The 22,136-nt window shown below is 41.9% G+C and overlaps 1 protein-coding gene across 1 annotated transcript in view; it reads right to left on the bottom strand.

The window, feature by feature from the left end:
- pard3ba (par-3 family cell polarity regulator beta a) overlaps nt 1-22,136 on the bottom strand; it is a 144,103-nt gene that overhangs the window by 86,406 nt on the left and 35,561 nt on the right. The window contains exons 4-11 of the mRNA XM_017308921.1: nt 20,008-20,123; nt 15,465-15,550; nt 11,558-11,644; nt 11,319-11,444; nt 10,193-10,650; nt 8,223-8,362; nt 7,875-8,003; nt 1,120-1,446 (exon numbers count right to left, since the gene is read on the bottom strand). Of these exons, the coding sequence (XP_017164410.1) occupies nt 1,120-1,446; nt 7,875-8,003; nt 8,223-8,362; nt 10,193-10,650; nt 11,319-11,444; nt 11,558-11,644; nt 15,465-15,550; nt 20,008-20,123 (1,469 nt within the window). The remainder of the gene's footprint in view (nt 1-1,119; nt 1,447-7,874; nt 8,004-8,222; nt 8,363-10,192; nt 10,651-11,318; nt 11,445-11,557; nt 11,645-15,464; nt 15,551-20,007; nt 20,124-22,136) is intronic.

The raw sequence follows: 22,136 nt of genomic DNA, 5'->3' as shown, positions 1-22,136 counted from the left end.
AGTTAGAAGAAGTTTTTTAAAAATATAATTAAGGCTTGGGGCCTGACAGTCCCAAAAAACTTAATAATGGAAATGGGTTGGATCTCTCCATGACTCGTCTCCGTCTCCGCCCTGTTTCCTCTCAGCCTCTGTGATTGTGTCAGTCAGGCTCAGGGGAGATCCTTCGGCGCCRCAGAGATTCATCACAGCCCTTAGCCGGTTTTCATTTGCATCCATCAACACGGTGGAGGAGATGCACACACATATTTATCCGTATTGTGTTCCCGCTGAGAGCCCCCCGCTTATCTTTCTCTCTTTCTACAGCTCGATGATGCTCCTTTCTTCCTTCTCTTCTTTTTTTCCTATCCCATCTCATCCCAGAGACCTGTTTCGCAGCCAGCCGGAGATCTTTTGCTTTACTAGGCCGTTCTGTCTGAACGCTATCCGCCTCAACAGCTGTCGGAAAACTACTTCTAAAGGAGCTTCTGGGAGCCGACGCCATCTGGCTGTACTGATCCCAGACCAGCCGTTTATCTCCAATGGCACAGTCGTCTCCGTTCCCGCTTGTCGCGCGGAGCAGATCTGGGAGCGGGAGAAGTTTTGAGGCGAGGAGTGGGGTATTGAGGCCAAGTGGCGAAATCTCCAAAGTGTTTTTTTTTTTTTCCTGATGCACTCAGAAGTTGGAGAGAGTGCTGAGTGATACAGATAAGACGGCTGCGGTGATTGTGCAGCGAGGCCGCTAGGGGTCAACGGGTGTCAAAGATCAAGGGAAGCAAGAAGGGAGGAGGGACACAGCGGCGGAGAAAGACAGGAAATGAGTCGGGGGAGATGAGAGGAAACGGACAGATGCAGAGGAAAGAGGGAGGAAGAGTCAGAAGGAATAAGATGGAAACATTTGAAGCTTAGACTAGATGTTAAATATTTAACAAAATTCATGTGTTTCACCATTTTCAAGTTGTTCGACTGTTATGAACTTCTTGAGGTGAGCAGCTTGGTTTCAGAATTGGTTGCTGTATTGTGTTTTTTTCAGCAACGCCTCATTGCTGAAAGGTGTTTCACAAATAAACTTGACTTAAAGATTTGGATCCTGCAACACAGAATATTTGCCTATTGAATATATTGTATTTTATGTCTGGAAAATGACAGAAAAAGGAGTATAAATGCTTTTGGGAGACTGAGTATTTCATGTTTTGTGCTTTGAACACCAGTTGAATTTTTTTGAACTGCAACGCTTCGGGTTTGGTACAGTATGTTTCTTGGGTCATCCGTTTYCCAGCTCACCTTATACGCAGCCCCTCCGTGGATGATGGACTTGATGAAGATTCCCATATCCTCTCCAGTCTCCCTCGACCGGTTCCCCTTCAGGCTGACGCCCAGGCCGGCCGAGCCAGTCTCGTTGAGCGGGATCTCGTACATCAGCTGCTCTTTTCCTTCCTCTATCGCTTGACTGCTCCTCTCCTCCCCTTTCTGAAAATATATATATATTTTTTTTTTAAATAAGAAAATAGAAAAAGAACCTGTAAACAAGCCACAAATCTGAGCCTTATACTCCACGCACATAAAGCCAGCTTAACATCATAACCCCCGCGCACGATAGCTGATTACTGATGTGGGAGCGCCATATGCGGCTGATAAGGTGTCTGCCAACAGTACATTGATTATATTTAACACAGGAAGCCAGAAAACATGAAGGAAGGAGGAGAGAGACGGATTAAATAGTCAGATAGAAGGTGGCTGCGGGGAGGAAGAAAGAAAGCAAGCCACTGTAGCGAGGTTATTCCATTTAGAGATGAAAAGCAGACGGAGAGAGAGTCATTTCTAAAGGAAACATAATAACCTTTTCATACCTCCTCCTGAAGCACAGTGGGGGGAAGGAGGAGGAGAGAAAATGGGGAAGGATGGCAGAGAGTAGCATTTAAAAGTAATAACCCATCCCTGAGGTATACCCACTTCTTCTCCCCCCTTACTCTTTGCATTTCATACAAATCTCTCAACCCTCTGACTCCTCCACCTGCCTACTTCCTACAGGTCTTTTTTCCACATCTTACACCCACCCACGCCTCTCATCCACTGCTACTTGATAGCAGGAAAATGACCATGGCGGGCAGCGGGGAAGGGGAAAAAAGCGAGAGGAAAGTAAAATGTCTATCATTAACGGTTGCTAATGCGCAATTTAGTCTCCTTGAGAAAAGAGCGGGTTCGCCTCAACGCCGATCGTTTCAGAGAGGCAGAGGAAGGTTTTTTTTTTTGTGTGCATGATTTTGTAGGAATATACAAATATCCATTAAAGCGCTCGTACCHACTTGTCGCACATCTGAGGAGGCCCCGATGGGATTGCAGGAGCCTTACGTCAGACACCTTGATCGGAGAATTCGCCAAGCCGAAGGACGAGTGCGTCCTCTTGAATGGTTTGGCARAACACTCACGGCTACATGAGCTCCCCACTCCAGTTTTGCTTATAATCTTACAGCCTCTTTTCCTGTCAGATCTATTCCTGAACTGCCGCGGCTTAATTAAAACAACAGGCTGTCGAAGCTTTCAGGCTGGGAGGGACACTCTGCCCTAAAGTGTGAGTCGGAGCTCTCAAGTCACTAAAGGTAATGGAGCGAAAGAAAATCCTGAGAAGCTGTGACACGCTGATCCATTTAGTTCCCCGCTTTCACCGCCGTACAATTGGGTGCTTATTAATTGCAGGCTAATAGACTGTACTGTGATTTTTTGACGGTAACTAACATTCTCTGGGTTTAGAGCCGAAGACGGGCAGCAAAGGGGAAACTTAGGGTTTGAGTGGGGAAACATGATGATCCAATCCTGGGTAATTACATGAAAGCTACACTCCTGTCTGGGTTAAAGAGCTGAAGTTCCTCCAACAGGGGACACAAAATTAGACTTTTTAAAGTATCTAATGAAAGTACAGATCTGCCTACAGCAGACAGAGATAGAACATCACATGAGGTGCAGACCTACTACACTAAAGACGGATGAATGAATGAATGAATGAATGAATGAATGAATGAATGAATGAATGAATGAATGAATGAATGAATGAATGAATGATGGGTAAGTGAATAAAGACTAGACGAATGAACAACAGATTGGACTATATGGAAGGATGGCTGCATAAACCTGGGAAATCCCAACATTTAATTTTTTTTATTTCATCTTTCTTAATTGAGGCTCCTACTCGTCATATTTTAATGAAAAAAAGCAAGTGACCAGAAAGTCTGGAGCCAGATCCTTTGAGTAATGGAAAAAAGGAGATTAACTTCAAACATCCATGAAAATAAAAAAAAAACACCTGAAAACAGAAAGTTCTGCAGTTCTTTTTGCTGATACCATCTAGATCAGTGGTTCTTAACCTGGGTTCAATCGAACCCCAGGGGTTCGATGAGTCGGTCTCAGGGGTTCGGCGGAGCCTCTGCCGCGGAATTAAAGACACACTTGTGTAAAGTCGTGATGACACCTCGCTTTGCCATCACGTGCTCCAGAGGATCACGTTACATTGCWTAGCTAATCAGTGCTGCGGAGGAGCMCTGACTTGTGYCTTTAATTACTTCAGCAAAGCTCACAGTTTTTACCAAATTCTATAGTCTAAATCTGCTCCTTAGTCGCATCTTTTCGGGGTTGCTACTGCCTCTAGTGGTGTGGGCGGTGGTTACACAGCTAATATAATTACATTACTAAATCAGAATCCCGCAAATTATTTTGTGTCGGGGGGGTGGTGGAATAAGAAGGGCTTGCAACTGGGGGGCTTCGGTACCTCAAAAAAGGTTAAGAACCACTGATCTAGAACCTTCACATGGTGTTCAATACCTTTGCCAAGAAAGTAAGATTAATCAGGCAAAATGAGTCCCTCAACAGTTTCAGGATCTATTTTCTACTTCAGCCTAAATGGAGACTTTCAATCACAGCTTATTTTTATCAACAAGGGATTTCAGGGTGACGTTATTTAAAACCAGAAGCTTTCAAAAGACCTCCCTGCTTGACAGACACTTGAGAGGATTCAGGTGGCTATGTGGCAGGTTTAAAATATTCTGTTATTCTGCAAATATACTAAAAGGTGAAGAGGGCCAAAGCGGAGCACAGTGGGGTACGACAAAAACGCTTATTTGTTGCATTTTACCACTGATTTCCATGTATTTACACAACCAAGTGGCTCGCAGACACACAATCACAGTCTGCAATAACTCCCCTGATGCCAGTCTCCCCGGGGGCAGATTGGGTGGCCGGGACCCCTCCTCCATTTATCATTTATCGTTAGCCCTCAGCAATGGCTCTTTAACAAGCTTTTAGTCAGAAGAAGAGGCCACCCTTTTCAACACCCAAATGAGGAGACAAAAAGGAGCTTTTTTTTTAACCCCAGGGTGGGTGGTGAGGAGTATGCGAGGAAGAGGGGGGGTGATACACAGCGATTACACACAGAGGCTTTTGTCGGTGAGGATTTCTAAATGTGGGGTTTCAAAGCGCGGAGGATTAGCGGTGAGAGCGACATTCAATTAAGATGAGATCTCTCCGCGCATGACGGCGACGACGGAGCTGCCAATTAATCGCATTAATGTCTTCCCTCTTCGYAGCTTTACACCTTTACCTCAGGATGACGAGGAATGACAATAAAGGGGGAAAAAAAGACAGATTGAAGGATAATTTAGGCGGAAAGAGAAAAAAAAATAACTCAAAGACTGACAGGATGAAGGAAATAAAAATAAAAAGAAGAGGATGAAAGGGGAATCCTCCCTTCCTTTCCTGTGAGATGACCCAGTCTTGCTGGCATCAGAGGGTCAGCCATGTGCGCATTGACCCCCGCCGTCCCCATTCACTCACACAAACACTTCCATCATCCACTCGACAAAAACCCCAATCGTAATAAAAACCTGAAACAAAAGAGGCCGTGTTGAACGAGAGAGAGAGACGCAGATGCAGAAGTGCTGACAGGAAAGAAGCTGTGATTAGAAGTTATCACTTTTTAATTACTTCGACAGTGAGAACGACTTAAAGGGATGTGGAGAAGGAAAAAAAAAAAACAACAAAAAAAACCGCTGTCTTTTGTGTCCTTATAATGAGGCTAATTCACAGGCTCTATTGTTAGTCGTTTGAATAAAGAAGACTGCTTAGAGCTTTCTGTGATGCAAGCTGCTTATGGATCACAACTAAAATGAATCAATCAAGTTCAGAAAGTTCCTCTGAAATCTACTTGATTTCTAAACGATTAAAAAAAAAAAATCTACAGCAGCTAAAATGGAAGCATCTTTACAGTTCAACGACAAAGAGTGTAGTCAAATCGCTTATTAGTCATGCTTGCTGCTGCAGAGCTTTTGAGACGTAAATGTCAGACTAAAATATGCCAATAAATACTAAACAGTTGGCCGTGAAATTTTRTGCAAACACTCAGATTTCCTCTGAGGATTAATATGAACGTCTTCTGGTCATCCCTGATGCAACTGCTTTTGTCTTGAGTGAAATATCTTGGCGGCTGCAGCTACATTTGGCTTTAAAACGTTTCAGGCCCCCCCAATAAGATAAACGAGCGCATTCTAGCAGCCATGTTACTTTTTTATTTAAAGAGCAAGGCGTGCAATTTAAATTAGCAAACAGATTTTTTAAATATCTGCTTTTCTACCCGAATACTTTAAAAGATAATGTAGGTTCTCGTCTCTACAAATTTTTGGCTGTTTTTAACTCCAGCTACTCCTCAAGTAGCTGATTTGGTGTAGCCATTTCACAACTTCTGACCATAAAAGCTCACCAAATACAATCACTGTGTATTGGGAATTGGGAACAAGCTAATCTAGACTAGTCAAAGATAGAAGTAGGAGCACAAACTTTCTCCTTAAACACAGTTCAGACGTGGTTTTCCTGAATTTATTCAAGTCTTTATCTGGTATTATTTGCTCTGGCTGCGACAGAAAAAACATGATCCAGCAGAAGAGAAAATTAGACCTTGATTGATGCCATTAGCTCAGGCTGTACATTTATTATTTGTAGCAGCGATAGCAAAGTTAGCCAAGGAAAACGAATCATTGTGAGAAAGCCATTAATCTTTACAGAGGCTTCATGTTAAACTACAGTAATGAGCTTATTTGCTTGATTTAGTTGAACAAATACGGACTGGGATACGGACACATCGTGAGTGTTTTTACTCGATATTATAACCTCAAAGCTATATTATTGGATGTCAGAAAATGTACACWCACTAATTAATTTGCAGGTACTCCTGATAAAAAGTAAGACGCCTTTAAAAAAGGTATGTTTTACTGTTTTTTTAACTGAATGATACAACTTTTTTGATACTAATATATTTAAACAATGGGAAAAATAACATGCAAAGTGGTGTTGGTTTTCAGTAGTTTGCACAATTATGTGCACCCAAGCATTTCTGTTTCATTTTACTTTTTTAATAAAAATAATATTACCCCAGAAACCCCACATTCATAATCCGGGACTTTGTTTCTCTGGTTTACAAAATGACATAACACCAAAATCATTTCCATTAGCTGCCGACCATTAGGTAGAATAAGAAGCCATTTTTATTTATGCACTTAATACTGCGCACAAGATAAGCAGAGGAGAAAAACTTTGGGTCCACAATTGGGAACAAAATGGATGTTTTCCAACTTAAAGTCCTTATCTATCACCAATTGTCTTGACTGGACATTTAGTTAGTTATTGATCTCCAAACTCTGCTTCCTAGATGTACATTGGTAACGGATTTTGAACTGAATATTGATCAGATTTGGAAATCGTATGCATGGCATATTTTGTGGGCTACAGCCCAACTGCCCAGTTTTTTTCATCTTTTTAAGTAGCGCGTGTGTTTGCATGCGATTATCTTTCCCTGTAAAGCTTCCCGCATCCTTTGCACTTTTCAACACAGTGCCATAAAAAAAAAAATTTTCAGTGTGTGCTTGGGGGGGCCCATCCTAACATCTCTGAATCCGAGGACCGTGCTGAAGGAAGATGAGGGGTAGATCTCACAGGGGCAAAGGCAGCTTCAGCTTCCTCTCATTTCTCCTCATCTACCTCCCTCCACTCCTCTTTAAATCTCTCCTCTCATATGCACAAATACCAGCAAGTGTTAGAATGAGGCTCTTCAAAGTGCACTTGTTATGCCAAGACTGCCGGGCCATTAATGAGGGCAAACTATTTTGGGAAGCAGTAACTTAGCTGTTTAAAAAGACGTGGTGTTTTCATCTGTGCATGCATGTGTGTCAGTGAGCAAAAGAGAGAGAGAGAGAGGGAGAGAGAGCACTTGTGTTCAAGTTTTTATCAAGGACTTGGAGAGTGTGTGTCTGTGTAGGTGTGAATATGCATCAGTCACTACAAAGTCCCACTCAGAGAGCTTTGAAGTGTTCAGGATAACCACAGAGGACAGACGGGCGGGAGGAAGTGAAAACATCGTTTATAGTGAGCCGGAGAGTTTCAAGGGGTGTGTGTATATATACGTTTTAAAGAGTGTTTATTTATTAAATGTCACCCTGCAACGCTGACCTTCGACACCCTCAGTGGTAACAGGTAAACTGTCAGCGAGTATGTCAAAAAAGCGAGGACACGCTCCCCGCGTTTCCYCCGTGCGCGCGTGACTTCCTTTGCCATCTCTGTGTCAACAAACCAGAGGGGGACAGGAAGGCCGGAGCGTGGCCCGGGTGGGTTTGTGTGTCATTGTGTGGTGCGAAAGGGCATGACGAGGTTTTCTCCTTTGGGAGAAAGTGAGGGAAAAGGCACAATGCGAAGGAAATGCATGAAAAAATAAAAACATTCACAGATGAAGATAAGGCAAAAGAACAAAAAAAAGAGAGAGTGGAAGGAAGCGTGAAGCACACCCAGGATGTGGCATGATCGGTAAACGCAGCGGTGTGAAGCTACAGCAAGACACCCGTGTTGTTTTCACTCTCCATTACCAGCTCTCGGGGCAGGAAGACGTCCTCCTGCCGGGACACCAGCACGGACACCACCTCTCCCTGCTTGGTGCTGCGCAGCATGCCCACCAGTTCCTCCTGGGTACGGCCGGTCATGTCCACTCCATTCACCTATACGAGATCGTTCAAGAGAAAATATTTACACAGTTGTTCTTCTTATTCAATCATAAAAGTTGGTTTGTAAGTAGTCTCTTAAAAAAGAAAAAAAGGAAAGTAGTTGCGCCGCTCAGCCAACAGGGGGGCGATGGTGTGGTCATCTGATTATTTTGCCTGCTTTTGCTGTTCTCTTCTCCTCTAGATAAAAGGGTTRATGCCCAATGTGTGCTTTACCTCCAGGATGCGGTCTCCAGGCTGCAGGCGGCCATCTTTGATTGCTGCGCCTCGCTGCAGGATGTTCTTAACCAGAATTGGCCCTGGCCCGTGGACTGCTGTGTCCCTGGTGACCACGGTGAAGCCCAGACCCTCAGTGCCTGGCGGGGAACAAAACAACATCAGTGTAGGGTAATTTAGGTCCCTTAAATAAGATGATTCATTATCAATTTAAAGTCTTAATTAAATTTTCCCTTTCTTCACTTTCATTTCCCCATCTTTTCTGCTGAACACCGTCTTTGATTTTAGCATTGTCATCCACTTTAGCCATTTTTACGAACCCGTTTCCCTAAGGGGTTTAGATGCCAGGCTCTGCCGTGGGAGCCGCTGGGAAAAGGCTTCTCCCCTAGCTGGATTAGACAGCCTCAGCCTTTAATTTCACGTGTGAGCAGGCCGATCACTGGCTGATGAAGGGAGGAAAAGGGAGGAGATGGAAGAGAGGCGTGGAGAGGGGCGGAAGACCCTTTTCTGACTTCCATCCTCTGGGATGTGATTTGGACAAAGATTTTAAGAGTTTATGTCGACTTGGTTGTGTGGTAGAGTCCACACACACACAACCATGAGCCTCCACCCTCTCGCTCCTTCACGGCCCCACAAGCCCCAAGCCATGAGTGAAATGTGCCACGCTCGGCGTCAGGTTGTGTGTGTGTGGGAAAGCAAAGCCGCCGTGGCATACTAAAGACGGTGAGCGATGCTATCTGCTCTCCAAGCTAAGCCTCTGCCTGCCCTACATTAGCGCACCTAAACCTCCCCGCCTGCCAATCACGGAGAGAAAGACRGCGTCGCCGAGGGAGAGGGTGTTAGAAACCAAATAATATCCCCTGCTCTGATCTTACGTCAGGTGAAAAGGGATAGAGGGAGACAAGGGAGAGGAAAAACAAATCAAACAAAGAACAGGTAAATGGAAAAAGGGGAAAGAAATGGGATGGAGTAAAAGAAGCYAACAATGAAACAGTAGTGAATAGAGCTTTCAGCTGAAGCCCAATTTCTTCTATCCACTCATCTGCTTTGCCCTGGATGCCTGTGGTGAGAATGTGTGTGTATATGTTCTTCAGTTATCTCTTCGTTCTTTTTACTTTTTAACAACACAAAACACTGAATGTTGTTAGAAAAAGACTCAAGAACCTCTTTGTTTGCCATCACCAGAACGGAGAATTAAAGACACCGTAGTATGTTTCCTAGTCCAGAGTTTCTGCAAGTTCCACCAGCTAACATTTAAGACTTTTAAGGCATTTTTAAGACCATTATGAGTGGAATTTAAGATCTGCACAAACTAGCTAGCTAGCAAGGGTATATTACCAGCTAGTTAGCATTAGCCTCAGTCATCTCGAGTCAGAACACATTGAAAATGTCTGAGTGCGACTCAAACTGCTGCCTGACACAAAAGTCCTTATTAAATAGTTTTATCAAGACACAATTTGAGACCTGAGAATAACATTTTAAAGTCTAACTTACTCTTTAAAATGGATTTAGGACATGTTCATACACAGAAGCCAATGACTAAACAAAAAATGTAGAGTGGAGGTAGTATATCAGCACTGATCTTGTATGAACATACAAAGCATCTTATAAAAAAATAAAATAAAGAAATTGATTACAAAAACCGCAATAACATTTGTACTTTTAAGACTGATACGTCTTYTTAATTAGACCGTTCCTCTGGACAAGAGATGTCTCTCAAAGGAAGATCACTGGTGCACACAGCCTCRTTCCTCCATTTCATGTGTAAATAATAATAAGCTTTTGTATTAAAAACGTATAATGCAAACATAGCAGTTTAAAAATCTGRAAAAAAACAGYGCTTGCTACGACTGCAAMCTCATTTTGGAGACTATGTTGGTCTTAAGTCAGCACAAGTTTATCTTAGTCTTGACTGGACTAATTACACTGGAGTAAGACATCACTTTGAGCAGATTTTATATGARGCRTACCTTTCCTCAGGTCAATTTTTATCCTCTTGCCACCTTTCTTGTTTGTGAGGTTAGAAACCCCAGGTGCAGCAGGACTCTTGTTGGCCAGCGGGCTCTGGCTGCGGGTCCTGGGTGGAGGGGAGGAGCTCGCTGTCCGAGCTGGAGGTGTGGGTGAAGCTCTCTCCAGAGATCCATATTGGGGCTGAAGTGGCGGTGTGTTTTGCGGAGCTGGCTCTGGAGTCTTGGGTCGTGGGTCTGGCTGCTTCAGCTCCACTTTTTGGGTCAGTTTGGTTTCAGCTAGAGTCTCGACYGGAGCGCGGAGCACTTTCGGACTCATGACCTTTACAGGGGAATCTTTGCCATCGCCAGTGAAAAGCTGTCCGATTAGCGTCTTCTCATAGCGAGGCTTGCTGCCTACAGGYAGAACCTCCAGACGCACAGTAGGAGACGACATGGCTTGACGGAACACCTCCTGAGACCTATTGACAGAAAAAAGTTGATTTATCTTTAGGTTTTTTTGTTATTGCTTATTATCTCATTTGACACAATAAGGCATCAAATAAAYGACTCGAGATTTTTATTAAAGCCTTGTGGGGAAAAAAAATGAGCAGATGAGAGACGTGGCACGTCAGCATACTCGCACACAGCAGGCTTTGGGCAGATGGCACAGCAGGGTTTATATAATTCATGTTTGCCTTCAAGTTCTTGTTTGCTCATTATATACAAGCTATGAAGTGATCAACATATTGGGACTCACTCTGGGTAATCTGGTCCCACCACATGCTATATATTTTTAATCCTCCCAACTTCCACATACTTTTTTTTCCTATTTTACCCATCTTCATTCTCTCCTCACTCAGGAGTTTCATCCCATCTGGTGGATCTTATCTGTTGATTTCCACATAAATTAATCTCTTATTTAGGAAAATACAAATAAATGTTTTATATAGTTAAATGAAGCTATARATTTGAACTGGATTGCCTTATTAAAAGACAAATTMTTTGAAATGTTACTGCTTTTATAGCCTGACTGAAATGTGTTTGAAGAGCACTGATCAAGTTATCATTCAAATATGGTGTTAGTACGTCCCCGATTTAACAGTTAGCAGACACACACTGCGTCTCATCCACATTCTTTGTTGCTTACTGTGCGAAGGTTTTGTCCTGCAGCGGCGTGTTGTTGATGTGGACGATGCATTCGTCCTCCTTGAAGAGATTGTCCCTCTTAGAGCGGCTGTTTTCCTCAATGCCTTTAATATGGAGGCCCAGAGGTCTGGCAATATGTATTCAGAGGCAAACACACAAGATAGAATGGTGATAAATTTTTTTCTTCTTATTTATATGTAAACATTGCMATCTGGCTATCAAAASACGAGTCAGCCTCACCGTCCACTTAGGGAGGAGCAGTAGGGGACCACATGGATACCCAGGGGGGCCCGGTCACCTGGGAACTCAACCGTCCTTGTAAGAGTACTGCCAAGAAAAGAGAAGGAGGGAATAAATCACGACGCTCGCAATATGGTGCAGACAAACCTAAACACACTCGGCTCTCTGCAAGCTCTTCAAAACTCATTTGCATTTTCCTCCAGGCTACACAGATAGGGATACAAATTAGCTTACAGGTAGTCCTGCCAAACGTTATTGTGTGTGCGTGCGCGTGTGTGTGTTTGTGTGACTGGGACTCAGCTGGCTACTTCACCTCTTATCTGGCTGCTTCTAGACTACCCAATCTAGCTGCTGGACAAAAGAGAGGAGCAGGAGATAAAAAAGGAGACGGACAGGGAAGCAGATCGAGATGAAACAGAATCTCTTCCTCTAATAATCTCCGCTCAGTCCTGAACTGTTTCTTTTTAGAAGCAGATAAACAAGGACAATAGCAGGGCAGATCAGCAGGAAGATGGTGGCTTGTGATATTGGGCGGGGAGGGATGTCAACATTTCTGTCTGATCCACGAAGAGACTTCTATAGAGCCTTTCTGTCAACCAGAAAGCAATATTAGATTAGCATCTGCAAGCTGAAATTAAGCTCCATATTAATACATTAAGATCAATATTTGCAGGGTTTTTTTTTTTTTACTGCATTTTATCCACTGCATATTTCCACCTTAAATATCAATAAGCTGCATAAAAAATGTTATTAAATCTGTTTGATTTTTTTCTCCAGAAGCTAATAKAGAGACATTCAGAAAAGTCTAGAAGAACCAAATAGCAAGATTTATTCATAAAGATTATTAGGCATAAAGAAGTACTTTTGGTGTCATGGAGCGTCAGACACAGCAGAAACTTTAGTATTAATCAAAACTAGTGGAGAACAAAATGCTACGTTTTTAGGAAGCTGGTGTGAATCTCTTTAAAATTCATTGTAATTAAAGCAGATCATTTAGTTAATGAGACCAATTGAAGCCAGAATCACGTTAACAGGCATTATCTTGATAGTTTTCCATTTCAAAGTCATTCATTTGCACGTTTATTGCCGAGTAAAACATGTCAGGAACGTACACGCTGCTAATTGTGCAGTAATAAAGCTCAATCTGCAAAAACGGTCAATCTTTAACAACTTCACATTTCTAAAGGRAAGCCTTTTCAGATACTTTTTACCGATTATCTGCATATGTTTTGGTGACATATATTAYTGATATGCATGTGTATTATCTGACACTTTGAATACAATATTGCGAACAAGCATTTTGAGATTCCATATTGTGAATCTAGATCAACAAATTGCCAACTACAATATTTGCTGCTTTTTTAATTGCAAAAATTTAKAAATAAATCTGAGCTGAAAAATATTTTTATAGCACAAACCTTYAGTAAAAGTGATGTTTTTTTATATAAAAAAAATGCAGCTGAACAAAGGAACAAGTGAGTACAAGTTTTACGCCTGCAGCAAATTATGGTCAGYGGGGGCAACTTCTACTGCTTCTAGTAGTGTTGAAAAAAGCTGAGGGAAAAATCTCCCACCAAGGTATCAACTGAGAGGGATTGAGAGCCGTCCTGCAGAAGGCAGACATGTTTGATGAAGACAAGCATTTTCCTTCTCCTTAAACCTAAAGAGAGCTATAAAAATAGTTCAAAGGGAGCAGTTGGAGGTGGAGGAGTGCGTTTTCCCCATGGAGATTTCCCACCGACTTTTCTCAAAGCTGAAATGCAAACAAAAAGAAGCTGTCTGTTTGGGTAAAAAAAAAAAAACACACACAACAGAGAGAGAAAAACAAAAAAAACACACAAGTTCAAGGTTTATGTGTTTCGTACACAGGCCCAAGGTCTAGCTGGGATCATTATAAGCTGCTCCTCTGTCACTGTCAACCGGCTCTCATTAACCTCCGCCAGGGTCACACACACATACTGTAACTCGCACATCCACGCACATGGCCCCCCCCCCACACACACACACACACACACCCACACACGCGCACACACACACACCTCATTTGCATTCTTATTGCCACATCTACTGCACACTTACAAACACCATCAGTCATATTCCCCTAAATTGAAAAGTCACATGTACACACATGCATCACATTTCCTCCCATTAGAGAACACGCTTGCATTAGAATTTACACACGACAACAAAAGAGCGGCTTTAATTAAATTTTTTCTTTCTTATTTTTTAGATGCGATACACAATCAGGCCAGGTTGGGATGACACACGATTGCTTTCTGAATCGCGTAAATGCATTTTACTGGAATGTGTGTGTGATGGAATAAAAAAAAACACACAAGCAGCTTCAACCCATTTCCGTTCGCATAAAAAACAAACTGCTGCACAAACAAGCTCATCAGAGACAGCAGTCGCTCGTTAGCGCCGCACTCTAATATGCAGAGCAGCTCCGCTCACCCATTTTAGCATCCCACCAACGCGAACACAAACAAACAGAGGCATTCCAGTGGGGTGGTGGGGGGTTGAAAGGAGCTGGGAGACAGATGGAGCTCCCACTTTTGGTTGACTTCCTCTACATATATGGAGGCAGAGTGAGCAAACCTGCAACCTGGACCCTGGATGAAGTGTCCCCCCCCCCAGGTTGCTTACTGTGCTTTCTTCAACTGCCAGCCATCTGTTACCATGGCAAACCAGCTTTGACAGGCGTGCCTCCATTGTATCACATTGCCGTCAAGACACCACTGCACTGTAAAACACTGAAAAATCACCATCTGCCACTTCAGCCACGTCCTCCTCTGAGCACCTGTGATTCCCTCCAGTTATTTTTAAAATCGGATGCAGAGGATGTGCAAATGATGTGTTGAGGCAGGTTTGAGGTGGACCAAAAAAAAAAAAAAGACAGAGAGAGAACTGAGGGCATGACTTCAAGCGAGACGAAGATCTGCGCAGATCAATACCGTTTTATTCTCCTAATAGGCATACACGAACACTGAGCACTTAAAAGATTCATGTCTAAGGGAAAACTTTGACAAATACAGATCATGATTACTTTATTTATGAAAAGGTTTGCACCGATCACAAACAAAATATAAATGAGTGGTGGTAGACTCAATACTTTTTGTACTTATATATTGTATCGTATCTTTTTTTTTTATCCAAAAAAATACTTACCAGCCTCCAGGAGGGAATGCATGATTTAATGTTAGTCTTTCAACCAAAATTAATCATTGTATGCCCTTTAATTAAAGAAACTCCTATAAAAATTAACTTCTATGGCTATGTAAATGTTACTAATCACTTGTGTGCTCAAATCTAGTTTTAAAGTACATTTTTGCTCAAAATTCTAGATTTGTTCAGACCATTATATCCACAACGCTAACATGGAKGAATTCGTGGATGGATGGACGGACAATAGGATGGACAAGCAAATGAATAACTGAACAATCGATAGCCTGACAATTGGATGGATGGATAGATGGATGTTTTARACAAATACTAGGGAATGGATTCTGTGAATCCAAACATTTCTACTTTCTATAAGTTTTTCCAAACTTCTCCAGATCTGGAAAATACAATTTCAAACATCTCCTGTCTTTTATAGACAGATTAGGAACCTGCATTGAGTACGGCTCATTACAATAAAAAATAATCTGCCTGCTTAATGTTAAGTAACATTAATAGTATGACAAAACTCGAGTCAGAGCAGAGAAAGAATCATCTTGTACTTCTAGTCGCGCCCACATATACTCTATTGTAACCTAATGAGACATCCACAGTTGACTGTCATCCATGAGACGGTTTAATAAAGCCAGAGTATCGGGCTGTCAAACAAAGACATTAGTGCTAATCCTAGTCTGTCTCCCATCACACCAGCCAGCTACTGGATGGTCGTAAAAGTAAAACACCTTACCTGAAGTTAATCTGGTTCATCGTTTTGGGTGGGGGATTCTCCGTGTTCAGTCTCTCCAGGGCTCCCTTCAGTACATTGTTGATCTCCTTCAACACACACAAAAAAAAAGAGACGATCAAAGTTAGCATGATATAAACATAACCCATTTCCAGCCTTTAGGCTAAACAAGCAGCAACCACTGAGCTAGCAGAAGAAGGCCTAACAATAATTAGCGAAACGATCTAATTCTGCCATCAATCACCTTTGCAGATACAGGAGAGAGAATGATGGCCGGACTCTGAGCTCCAGTGACGYGCGCTGCCCCTTCTTCACTCTATCTACTGTATGTCCATCCATCTACCTCTCCCTCCCCCTCCTCCATTCATCCCTGCCCCGTGTGAGCCACTGCTCTATTTTTAAGCCAAATCAACAACCCCGGGACAAACAGAGAAAAGGAAGATGGAGAGAGAAATCCACAAAGAGGAAAAAAGACGAGAGACGACATCGAACTGTTGCACGAATGCAGCCACTGGTTGGGACCTAGGAGTTGTCCCGCGTCACTAAAAACAAGAGGGGTGCAATTAGTTCCTTCTGCCTTGTCACTTTCATTGTGTCACCATTTCTAATGACTGAAAAGCTCCCGCCCACCAGCCGACTCCTTAGCAACCCCCCCGCTTCCACCACACCCAGCTTCCCAGTGGACCCTCACTGCCTCACAATAAACATCTACGCTTTTATGAGTCGCACGCGTACCCACGCATGCATCCGCTGCCAATAATACAGTCACACATCAGCTCTGCAGAGTGGAAAACATTTTTTTTTAATCACGCATTTATGAATTCAAAAGCATATGTTGCCTGCATGAATGCTGACCCACTTTATCTGGGCAGTGCGAGATTACCCGACAATGCGTGTGTGTGCGGGGGCAGGAAGATGAGCTGGAGGCTCCATTGTTGCTGCGCATCTTCCCCGCATCAACATTAGATGAAGCACGCGGGGACTTCTTCTTCTCCCACAGAACACGTTAGCTTCTCAAAACATGGTAGATGTGCAGGTGAACACATGTCACCGAGTCACACATGCTGTTGTTGTACATCCTGTTGTAMGAAAATATGTGTCAAATGCACCGTCAGTGCAATGCAACATGTAAAAGGGTGAGCGTGTTGCAGCTGAAATCTGCTTCAACATTAAAGGATCACTTCAAMGTTTTTCAAAGGGTGATCATTCCAGTTTATTTAGATGTGACGACAGCAGTCCCATAATCCCTGCTGTGCTCAGCCAGCCATCATACTACCATCAGCTTGAGCTCCAGTAAYGACGGCTGCATCCTTTAAAGTGGAACTGAGCTGATAAGCAAGTTATAAAATATAATGGCGTCTYGCTAAATGGATAAAAATGATTAGGGGTCGCACTCACAATGTTTTATTTATTTATGGTAAGAACCATAACGAAAATAAGGAGATTAAGTTATGCARTACTCCCCACCAAACTAATGCAAGAATGACTAATGATATGTGAAAGAATTTAAGAAAACCTTCCTGGTTGTTTTCAATCATCACTTTCTGGAGACAATTGGCTACAGTTTCTTGAAATTAGTTGTCATTTCAAGCCACTGTTAAACATCTTTTTTGTATGTTTCCACAGGTCTTTTCATAAATGATTGTCTCYGAGTTTAGATGGTCTCCTTGACCAAAAAGGTGTTGGTCAATTGCTTTTGGTCAGGTCAGGTCATGTTTATAAAAGCAACGATGGAGTATTTATTTGAGTTTAGAAAGTGCTTCATTTATATTTCAATTAAACTATACCAGAGTTTGCACGGATGTTGATTAGTGACAAGAATAATGCTTTACTTTTAGTCTAGAGTGCCTAATGTGGTAATTGTGCTAAAACACAACACTTTCTGTTCTTACACTTCTATTTAAGCCGCTTCCTCTTTTAATGCTTAATGTTCAGCTGTGATTCCCACAGGGATTAGATGTAAAAGCTGACAAAATTAAGACATTGCTAGCAAAAATAAAACGTCTGTTTTACTCGTTTCTTTAAATGCAGCCTGCAGCACGCTGAGTGACTGAAATTTGACAGGATCTGTGGCTTCATCTTCAACGCTCATAATTTATAAAAGCTGTCTTTAAGGCTACGTAAGCATGACAAACAGGTTGTCTCCTGTGTTATGGTATTGCACGCYGTCGCCCATGTTTCTGCATTTCAGGTGCCGTTTGTTGTCAGCGCAGGTGTGCAGACATGTGAGGGGTGCATGCGTGTGTGTCTGAGGTTGTTGTCAGATGGGTAATGAGGTGTGTGTTTTTAGTTTTTTTTGCTCGTGCGTCTCCCCATCAGCAACGTGTCAGCCAGTCGAGACGGTAAAGATCACAGCTTCGGTGCAGTCGGCCATGTTCCCTGACCCACGGATTCAATGGCACAATCACACACCGATGCTCTGCGCTCTCCCTGTCGACGTGAGCAAACACGTCAGAGACGCAAGTAGAAACAGAACGAGAGCGAGGTGAGAGGTGGCAGCAAGTAAAGCGTTCAGCAGTCTCTACAGTAGGCTGGTAAAATTAAAGGTCTCATTTATTGGGTTTGAATGTGGCAGCGAGTGCAGTTTAATTAAAGAGCCGTCTGCATGTTTAGCGCCGTTCAGCCTTTTGCCGGTTTCATTAGCTCCTCTGAAAGGCTGACTGGGAGACGTACGAGCTGAGAGAACTGGGCCAACCTTGGCCTTCACCATAGAAGAAGAAAAATAAATCCATTACAGGGACACGCCACATATTCATCACAGTATCAGGATGAGTTACACCTAATCTACCTTTCAATAGCTGCTTCAAGATGGAGTAGATAAAAGTGCAAATATGTATCTAGGTATTTCGAGTGCGTTTATTTCAGCTACCAAACATGGAGAGAGTGGGGGGTTTTTTTGTTTGTTTTTTTAAGAGTAATACAGTGCAGGCTACAATTCATTCAGACTTGGATGGATGGATTTACAACTACAAAACATCTTAAAAATGACTTCTGTTTTCATAAGATGGATGGTCAGCAAGTTAGATTTAGGGACTGACATGCAAGCAGACTGAAATGTTGAGTAAAACAGACCAACAAATAATGATGGACAGACCGACTGATCGATTGACAGCCTAATGGATGGATGCTGAGATGAACACTGGGATGGATGGACAGAAAGATTCCTGGATGTGCCTGTCTTTCATAAAATACAAAATAAAAAAAAATACCTGATTGCAGATCATTTCGCAGCAAAATACACAGTTAAACTTTCAAATGTCTGARCACCATTCTTTGTATTTARGTAGGAATAAAGTTTAATAAGCTCTTATTAACTTGTAATGGGGCCTCTGTAACAGTTTTTTCTTGCCAATTCTTAAATGTCATTGTGTGGGTTTAGTAAGACTGAAGTGGCCTTAATTTGCAGTCATGTCAAGCAGTGATTTGGACTTTGTAAAAACAGTTATCAGGTTATTTTAAGACGTATGTACAGCCGGAGCATGCTCACTCTGGTCCAGCTGCTCTGCTTGAAGCACATGAGGCCCAGTGAGTCTGCTRGACAGGAAACATGTTCCCTGTCATTGTGTTTACTCGTCGCCCGTGTTCTGCTTAGTCACCGCTGAGCCAAACGCAGCGGGAGCGAACAACCTGAGCTATCCCCTCAGTCACACACACACACATATACACTCTACCCTGACCTCATAGTGCTTCAACACACATAGGATGAGAAAAGGCAGCAGACAAAACCATCCTTAATGGCTTTCTGCCACAGAAAGGAGGCCAGCACTTCAAAAAGTGACCCTTTCTGAATCCAGCCTGAAGCTCAGGGCAGAGTTAAAAGATGGCAGCTAGCTTTGTTTAAATTAGGGCTGAAGCGATTAATTCAATTGATCATGATTTACTGATTATTGAATTGATCATCAACTACTTTAGCAATCGATTAATTATTAACTTGACGATACAGACAAAAAAAAAATCATTTGCTGAGAAAACAGCATACTCAGAGCAGCAATTAAGTCAAAACTGTACAAAAATGTATATATGTATATCCATTTTGCATTTAGGATATACAATGAAAACGTTTATCTGTAAATATGTAGTTTTAGCTTTAGCTTCACTTGGCTCCAATTCAGAAAAAAACAAAAAATTAATCAGTTACTTAATCAAAAACTATATTGATGATAAGCAGAAGCTTTGCTACAAGTGATGCAGCATACACTAAAGTAATATTACGTTATTGGAAAATTTTTATTTTCTCATAAAAAAAAGTTTCTTTACTTGCATCTTCTAATGTACKTCTAATGCTCTTTATAAAAGGCTTGTGTGGTTAAATAAATATGCAGAATGGGCCAATTTTTAAATAAATTTGATTAATTGATTGTCAGAAAAATTGATTATCAAAATAATCATCAGTTCCAGCCCTGATTTAAACTAGCTGGAAATGACCTAATTGTCTTAAAATTTCCCCTATTAATGTAAAGAAAGGCAAAAATGGCAAAAATAAACAATTTTGTTACATATGTGCGATATATTTTTTCCATCATAAAGATGCTACTGAAACACTTACTGGCTCGGGTGGAGACTTCATGCTTTGGTCATCAGGTGGAGGTGAAGGTGGAGGGGTTGTCCCATGAGCAGGTGCCAGAACGGAGTCGCTGCTGCTCCTCACCAACAGAGGTGTGTCTGTGAGGACAAAGTAAACGCTAGGAGTCAGACTTTCGACATGTTAACCACCTGCATCTAGAATAATRCCAAAAACTATATGGCAAAGTTTAGTTTTAGATTTTCCCTACTGGTGGATGCCTTTTCAGAAAAAGAGTCAGAAAATAGTTTCTCTTTACCAAGAAGTTAAACAAAAACCTTAGAAATAGTAATAAGAAAAAGAACACTTTTGTTGAGTGACCAGAGAAATGCATAAACCTGCATCAGCTTTAAACCTATAACCTTCTTTGTCACATTTATTTGAGAATAACTCCACCCTAGAAACAACCACAGAGCCCCTCTGTGTCACAGGGCATTCTATCATTTTGCATCACATCCCCCCCAGTGCACACGTTCATGTGTGCGCCCTCGCCGCAGCCCTTCTCCACATCTAACTAGAGCCGACTGAAGGAGCGCAAACATGGGCAGGTCCGAATCCACAATAAAACAAACTCAAAGCAATCTAATTTAGACCCATGTGTTGTGCCTTGCTTTTATTATCCACCCCCAAAGGGAGCAGGCTAGTATTTGAGGAAGAAAAATCTATAGTGGGGTGTTTCAAATTTTACTTGACAGAGGAGAAAAATAACGATGGGGTGAGAGAGACTGGAGGGAGAGRTGGGTGAGCAGAGTGGGATAAACAAAAAGCTACAGAAAAGAGCAGAGTGRAAGAGGAGAAAACTGAGACACAGAAAAGGAAAGCAAATTCTCCTCTTTTCCTGTAATCAATCTCTCTTTGGAGGGTCAGCGACAGGGTCCTGGTCTAACGTGGTCAGAATAAGAGAGCAGAGGGGGAAACAAGTCAGAAAGAAGGAACTAACAGGGGTCACTCTGTGTGTGTGCGTGTGTGTGTGAGTGTGTGTGTGACTGTGGTTAGTGGTGGTAGACGGATGAAAAATGATCATTCCAACCATTTCTGACACAAACACAAATATCCTTTCAGCTCCAAACTAACTAAACCACATGTTCAGCCAATTCTATGTCATGTTGCCATTTGTCTGGTCATTCTTTTTCTAATTATAAACYATTTGTTGCCTGGTGKATTAGTTGCCACAAACAGTCTCACCCTCTGTCAGTTGAGCAACTTTGAACTGACTCACTACCACAGCTGTCTCACCAAATAACTCAAAATGTTGCTTTCCTTTGATTAGAACAAATATACTGTTTGCCTGAGGATATCAGGAGCCTCAGAAAAAGGTTCTTGACAAATAAAAATATATTTAATGTTCTTTTAAGGCAGCATTGAGAGACAGAATAGTATATATTGTATTGYTGAACTGCGATGAAATATGTTTGTTACAACATAAACCAGGGGTATTCAAAAAGTGGCTCAAGCACCATTTATAAATGTTGTAAAACTTCTGTGCGGTTCCTAACTACAGCTCAAGTTTGGTCATTCAACTAATGGTGTAGATGGACATTTTTGTTGTTTTTAATGGCAAATTTATATATCACAACACAATAAAATGACAGTTTTAAATGTGGGCCCTGAGGACTTTAAGCTTGCCAATTTTGGCCCAATTTTGGCCCGTGGTTTAAAAGGTTTGGATACAACTGACCTAAGGAGTCTTAAAATAGCTTTAACTGTGGATAATMCGTAACATTTAGACAACTCTTCTCTTTTAGAGGCTTTTTATTTCCTTTTTTTCACTACTTTAATCAAAAATGAGTTGGAATTTAACTAAACCAGGTGTGCATGAAAGCATTCTCTCGTCTTGTTATAAATAGACAAAAGGAAATACTTGTTTTGTTTTTGGAATTAAGTATTTTAAAAGAAGATACTGCTGTAGAAACAGGTCATATCAACCCTCAGAGCTGTGGAAGCTAAACATCCAGTCTAAACCGTCAGTCTAAAATAGCAGACTGTAGAAATAAGATTGGATATGGAATGCTGTGAAACTTTATTGCATTCCTCTTCCTCCTCTGTGTACCTCTATCAATCAGCACGTTTGTACAAATGAAAACTACTGACACCAATGTTGAAAATTTTGTGAA

This window comes from Poecilia reticulata, linkage group LG2 (assembly GCF_000633615.1).
Source record: "Poecilia reticulata strain Guanapo linkage group LG2, Guppy_female_1.0+MT, whole genome shotgun sequence".
NCBI classification, from domain to species: Eukaryota; Metazoa; Chordata; class Actinopteri; order Cyprinodontiformes; family Poeciliidae; genus Poecilia; species Poecilia reticulata.
This window is presented reverse-complemented; position numbering and strand designations above follow the sequence as displayed.